We start from the raw sequence: 6,000 nt of genomic DNA on the forward strand, positions 1-6,000 counted from the left end.
CCCAGACTGGCTGATCACACTCAGGGGGAAAGCTTACTTCATTTACATATCTTTTAAAAATCAGAGTGAGAGTTATTTGGAAATGTCATTAAGATATTTAAACCTTTGGTTATTCTATAAGCAGAAGGATAGCTCTGGGAAGGCAACAATTTCTGAGGATTTACATTGATGATAGTCATGTTGAAATTTTTATTAGCAGATGAAACCTAGGAAAGGTTTTGTTACTTTTGGTGACTGTGACTGAACCTATCGTGTAAATTGCTGAAACTTCCTGAGCCTTACATCTAGTTGAATGGTTAGTCTGTCTCTTGGGTAATCCTCCTTCTTGCTAATTGTTATCATAATTGTAGTACCCCACTTTGCCTTACATCCTCAGAACTGCTTTTGCCTTATTTATTTTTGTAGCCTGATTTACCAATAGAATATTTATTTTTCAGTCCTGTCTTTAACCCTCAATCAAGCTTTTCCTGCACTTGGTCAGATCTACTTAACCAAAAACGATGATGGTATATATGGAGAGATGTGTAAAGGATTAGGATCCATTAAAATTTCTTGGTTTTCACAGAGAAAAACTAATGTTAATTGATTTTATTTTAATACTTTTAAGAGTGAAATCTTATTTAAGATCTTTGTATTCACAATGCGTAGCACAGTGTCTGGAAAGCAACAAGCCCATAATAAATGTTTATTAATTAATAATGAGTTTTCCCTGCTTAGGAAAGAGAATTCTTAAATTTAAGTCTTCTGTGAATTTTAACCACCACTGTAAATTACCATTGGTCATATTAATTATTTGCTCAGACTTGATAAGTTTGGGGATGGCTGAAAGCATGGATTTGTGCTCTAAGCAGTAAGTTTCTATGTGACCTACATAACTTGCTCAAACATTGTCTCTCACAGGTTCACTATTATGAAGATGGCAATGTTCAGTTGGTTAGTCATAAAGATGTACAGGATTCAGTAACTGTTTCGGTGAGTGTGGAATATTTAATGTCTGTCTCACTTTCATCTTGTTTTTGTTTAAAAAAAATTAGTTTTGATCCTGAGTACTGATTCTTTCTTTTTCTTTTAATTATTTTATTTTTGGCTGCGTTGGGTCTTCGTTGCTGCGTGGGCTTTCTCTAGTTGCGGTGAGCGGGGGCTACTCTGTGTTGCAGTGCGCGGGCTTCTCCTTGCAGTGGCTTCTCTTGTTGCGGAGCACAAGCTCTAGGTGCACAGGCTTCAGCAGTTGTGGCTTGCAGGTTCTAGAGTACAGGCTCAGTAGTTGTAGCACACAGGCTTAGTTGCTCCGCGGCATGTGGAATCTTCCCGGGCCAGTGCTCAAACCCGTGTCCCCTGCATTGGCAGGCAGATTCTTAACCACTGTGCCACCATGGAGGCCCCTGAGTACTGATTCTGCCACTAGAAATTTAGGTTGTTTTCACTACTTTGATTTTGGCAGGCTTTACTTTTTTTTAAAGCACTTTATAAAAGATTCTACTTTTTTATATTTTTAAATTTTTATTAAATATAGTTGATTTACAATGTTGTGTTAGTTTCAGGTATACAGCAAAGTGATTCAGTTACATATATATATATATATATGTATATATATATTCTTTTTTTAGATTCTTTTCCATTATAGGTTATTAACATACTGAGTCTAGTTCCCTGTGCTATGCCATAGGTCCTTGTTTTGGGCAGCTTATAATTGTTAGTATGTAACCAACCCGTTTTGTTGGTTGCTTGATGTTAGTTCACAGTCTTTGACTGAGAATAGTGATAATGGCTTTAGAGAATTCAAACTTCTTTTTCTTTCTCAGTTGTGAGATTTGCTCAAGGAACAGCAGTATCTTCAACTGATAAATACCAGGAGGAAGGAAAGTTTGCCAAACTAAACCTTAGAGGGGTTATCATTCATACATTCATATCATTAGAGAAACCGAACATTTTTAGGAATATTCAATCAAACAGTATTGTGTTCCATACCTGGAAAGAAGGGACATAATTTTTTGTGCATTCACAGTACTTCTTTATATTCCTAGAAGTTACTGAGCACTCTCAAATAGCTTTTGTTTATGTGTGTTATATCTATCTACCTTAGTAGAAATTAAAACCAAAAAATGTTAAAAATACTTATTTATTAATTTAAAAATAACAATAACAGGGACTTCCCTGGCAGTCCAGTGGTTAAGACTCCGTGCTTTCACTGCAGGGGTGCGGGTTTGATACCTTGTTGGAGAATTAAGTTCCTACATGCTACAGCACGTGGCATGGCCAAAAAAAAAAAAAAAATCTAAAGCAAAAATAACAATAACAAACCCATTACTTGTTAACCTTCACTTTCACAATAAACAGCTGTATTTTCCAAGTTAAAAAAAAATCAGTGAAAAGAATGTCACTGATTTACATTTTCACAAAGTGTGTAATGTCTGACTTAATAAAAGACAACTGGATTCTCATATGTGCTTCACACATTAGCCCTCAAAAAGTAATGAAGTCGGGACTTCCCTGGTGGCACAGTGGTTAAGAATCCGCCTGCCAATGCAGGAGACATGGGTTTGAGCCCTGGTCCAGGAAGATCACACATGACGTGGAGCAACTAAGCCCATGTGCCACAACTACTGAGCCTGCACTCTGGAGCCCGCGAGCCACAACTACTGAAGCCTAAGTGCCTAGAGCCTAAGCGACCGCAATGAGAAGCCGACGCACCACAACAAAGAGTACTCCCGCTCACCACAACTAGAGAAAGCCCGTGCACAGCAATGAAGACCCAACACAGCCAAAAATAAATAAATAAATTTATTTAAAAAAAAAAAAAAGTAATGAAGTCATCACACATTACATAGGTTCTATGAAACTACACTGTACACACGAGAGTGAGAGTGGAAAAGGCAATTACCTATGTCTTAGTATTATTGTGAATAGAAAGTAGTTTTGACTCTTTGAAAGGATCTTGGGATGCTGCCCTGGGCAGTAAATCTCACCCTCTTTAACTCTGTTTTACTTAATTATGAAAGAAAGAGAGAGATTCAATTCATTTTGTACCCGAATCATGTAAAGCAAAATGTGATTGATTGGCTTAGAGGAGCCTCTGAGCTTAGAATATATGACTGATATGTCTGAGGGCATTGTTTATATCATCTTAAACCAGAGATATTTTCAAGGCATAAAAATTTCAAGACATCATGATGTCTTTTGGGCATACTGAAACCAGAGGTATTTTCAAGGCATAAAAATTTCAAGACATCATGCTGTCTTTTGGGCATACTGTAGTAGATTGGAAAGAAGTGTGGGTTTTTTTGATGAGGACCTGGATTTGGATCCCATCTTTATCATTCGAAGGCTGTATAATTTTGGTCAAGTCACTTAAGAGGATTCTGTTTTCTCATCTGCAAAATGGAGATGGTAATAATAACAGATCTATTTCATAGGGTTGTTGTGAGAATCAAAGATAATGTGAATGGGAAAGCTTGAAAAACTAAATTGTTATACAAATGTTAGTTTAGATGGACTTTTTAGTATTTTTTTATTCACTGCTTACTGAATTATATTCACTGCTTAAGAATTTTTAAAATTCTTATTTCCCCCTTTTCCTCTCTCTATTAGAATGAAGTCCAAACTGCTAAGGAGTTTATTAAAATTATAGAGCATGCAGAAAATGAGTATCAGGTAAGATGATTTGAAACTGATTTTTCTATTTCTCATGCCTTATTTTGCTTTTAACATATTTTGTTACACTTCTCTCTCCTTTGAACATAAATATACATGTTGCTCAGTGTTAGTAAGTGTGAGACTTTGCAGACCTTCTTGCATTCTGCTTACAATCAAGGTTTTGGCATTGGAAGGTACTACAGATTTCCCCTAGTATCCCAAAGTAAAGCGTTCCTGTGAAACCTTTCCTAAGTCCAAATGGCATAAAGCAGAGAAGCAATTACCTTAGAACACATCTTGGTTTCAGGTGCACAAATAATTGAGGTACAGCACAGATGCTCACAGATGCAGTTCACAGCTCCAGCTTGCTTGATGCTGAGCTCCTGAGTGTAATTCCTGAGGAAGGAGCTTGGTGGGGTCACTGTTACTGCTCATGGTGCACCCTGCCCCTATAACAGCCTCACTGCAAAACAAATGCTGAACGCTGTTTTTGCTTTTTGCTTTGGTAAAAGCAAAGTGACATAAAGCAAACTTTGGAAAAGCGGGTGATACCTGTATAGCCCTTGTTTTAGAAATAATGTAAGTGGGCTTCTTAACCTGCTTCAGAGATTGGAGAAATGCTCACTAGAAGTCTTACAGCCTGTATGTCCTTAGGGGACTCAAGCATGTCCTTTGACTACATCTGGTTTCTGTTCAAGCAACCTATTTTCTATTATCTATTGCAGACAGCAATTAGTGAAAACTATCAAACAATGTCAGACACCACGTTCAAGGCCTTGCGCCGGCAACTTCCAGTTACCCGCACCAAAATCGACTGGAACAAGATACTCAGCTACAAGATTGGCAAAGAAATGCAGAATGCTTAAAGGCTGAATGTAGGATTCTTCAATACATGGAAAGAAAGGATGCAATGTGTGGTCATATGATAAATAAGTGATTTATAAACAAGAGTGATATTTTGCTAGGGCTTTCAAAGTTAACAGGTTTTCTAGCCTCATGGAATACTGTTGAACCTATAGCATTGTCTTGATTCTTTTGTGTTTTCTGCCTGGTAATTTTCTGTTTTCACTATATCTACTTGTAAATTTTCTTTTTTTAATTCTGCCACATTTAATGATGGAGAGAGATATCTATCCTGGAGTCATTTTACTGTTTAGAAAATTTTCCTAGCTATGAAGCCCTGTCACTGACATAGACAGGTAATATGTTCAGTACTTTTCTACCCAATCCTTCAAAGCACTTCTGGTACTTCAGTGGTTTTTACTGATCAACAGCTAAAGAGGCTATGCTACAAACTACAGCTGAATGGAAGACACATTCATCCTTCTCCCTCCAGTTGCTTTGATCATCATTTATAGCATCTCATAACTATAGTTTCAAACATTTGGATTGGGGTTTTTCAGATCCTTTTTGGAGGCAAAGGAAGTTTTCTGGAAGTTCCATTATAGCCAGCTTCTCTGGGGAAGTTGTTTTTAAATCCAAAGACTTGAACCACATTCCCTACAAATGAACATGTTTGTTTTTTTCCCTTCCATCATTGTTTCCTTCTCATCTAGTACCATTATAGTTATAGACATGTGCATTTTTAGAAGAGTTTTACCCACTTATTATTTTTTTAATATTCAAAAACTGCTGACATACTAGGGATATAGTAGAGTATAAAACTTGAAAAAATGCAGATGTTGAAGGAATAATAGGTATCTTGTGCTTTAATACTTTGTGGCAGAATTGTACTATAAGCGAATGAATCAAACAACTGTGTTAATCACAAACAAAAACTAAAAATGAACCAAAGTGAGAAGGACAACGTTCAGACAGTATCTTTCTATTGTGAGAAGGACAACGTTCAGACAGTATCTTTCTATTGTAACCTGTTATTTAAGGGAATACTAGTGATTTGTTCTGAATAGGATGTAAAACTTTTTCCAAATTACTTCCTCAGTCCTGCCTGCCAACTCAAATGTAACTGTGATATAGCAACCCTTCCCAAGTTTATTGGCAGGTACAGCTGTGATCTCGGAATACACAGGTAACATAGATATGATATAACAACTGGTAATGGTGGATTCATTTACATTGTTTACACTTCTATGACCAGGCCTTAAGGGAAGGTCAGTTTTTTAAAAACCAAGTAGTGTCTTCCTCCAAATACATGTCAAAAGAAGGGTTTGTGTTTCAGCTTTGTTTCTGCTTGGTAATACAGTCAAGCAAGAGTTTATTTCCAAGTGACCCATTGAGCTGTGTAAGCATTTTTGTTTATTTCAAATAAAATATATTTGTATTATTTGTCATTCATACTATCCATCCATACTACACTATCCTCTGTATCAGGTAGTCCAATAGAAATATACCTGTTTTGTTCTTAAA

General features: G+C 36.6%; 1 protein-coding gene across 1 annotated transcript in view; it reads left to right on the forward strand.

Annotated features, from left to right (window-relative positions):
• CAPZA1 (capping actin protein of muscle Z-line subunit alpha 1) overlaps positions 1 to 6,000 on the forward strand; it is a 47,221-nt gene extending 41,221 nt beyond the window's left edge. Inside the window, exons 8-10 of the mRNA XM_082616470.1 lie at positions 901 to 972; positions 3,589 to 3,651; positions 4,359 to 6,000. Of these exons, the coding sequence (XP_082472596.1) occupies positions 901 to 972; positions 3,589 to 3,651; positions 4,359 to 4,499 (276 nt within the window). The 3' untranslated portion in view covers positions 4,500 to 6,000. The remainder of the gene's footprint in view (positions 1 to 900; positions 973 to 3,588; positions 3,652 to 4,358) is intronic.

The sequence above is a fragment of the Mesoplodon mirus genome (genome assembly GCF_964341445.2).
Source record: "Mesoplodon mirus genome assembly, chromosome: 3".
In the NCBI taxonomy this organism is placed as follows: Eukaryota; Metazoa; Chordata; class Mammalia; order Artiodactyla; family Ziphiidae; genus Mesoplodon; species Mesoplodon mirus.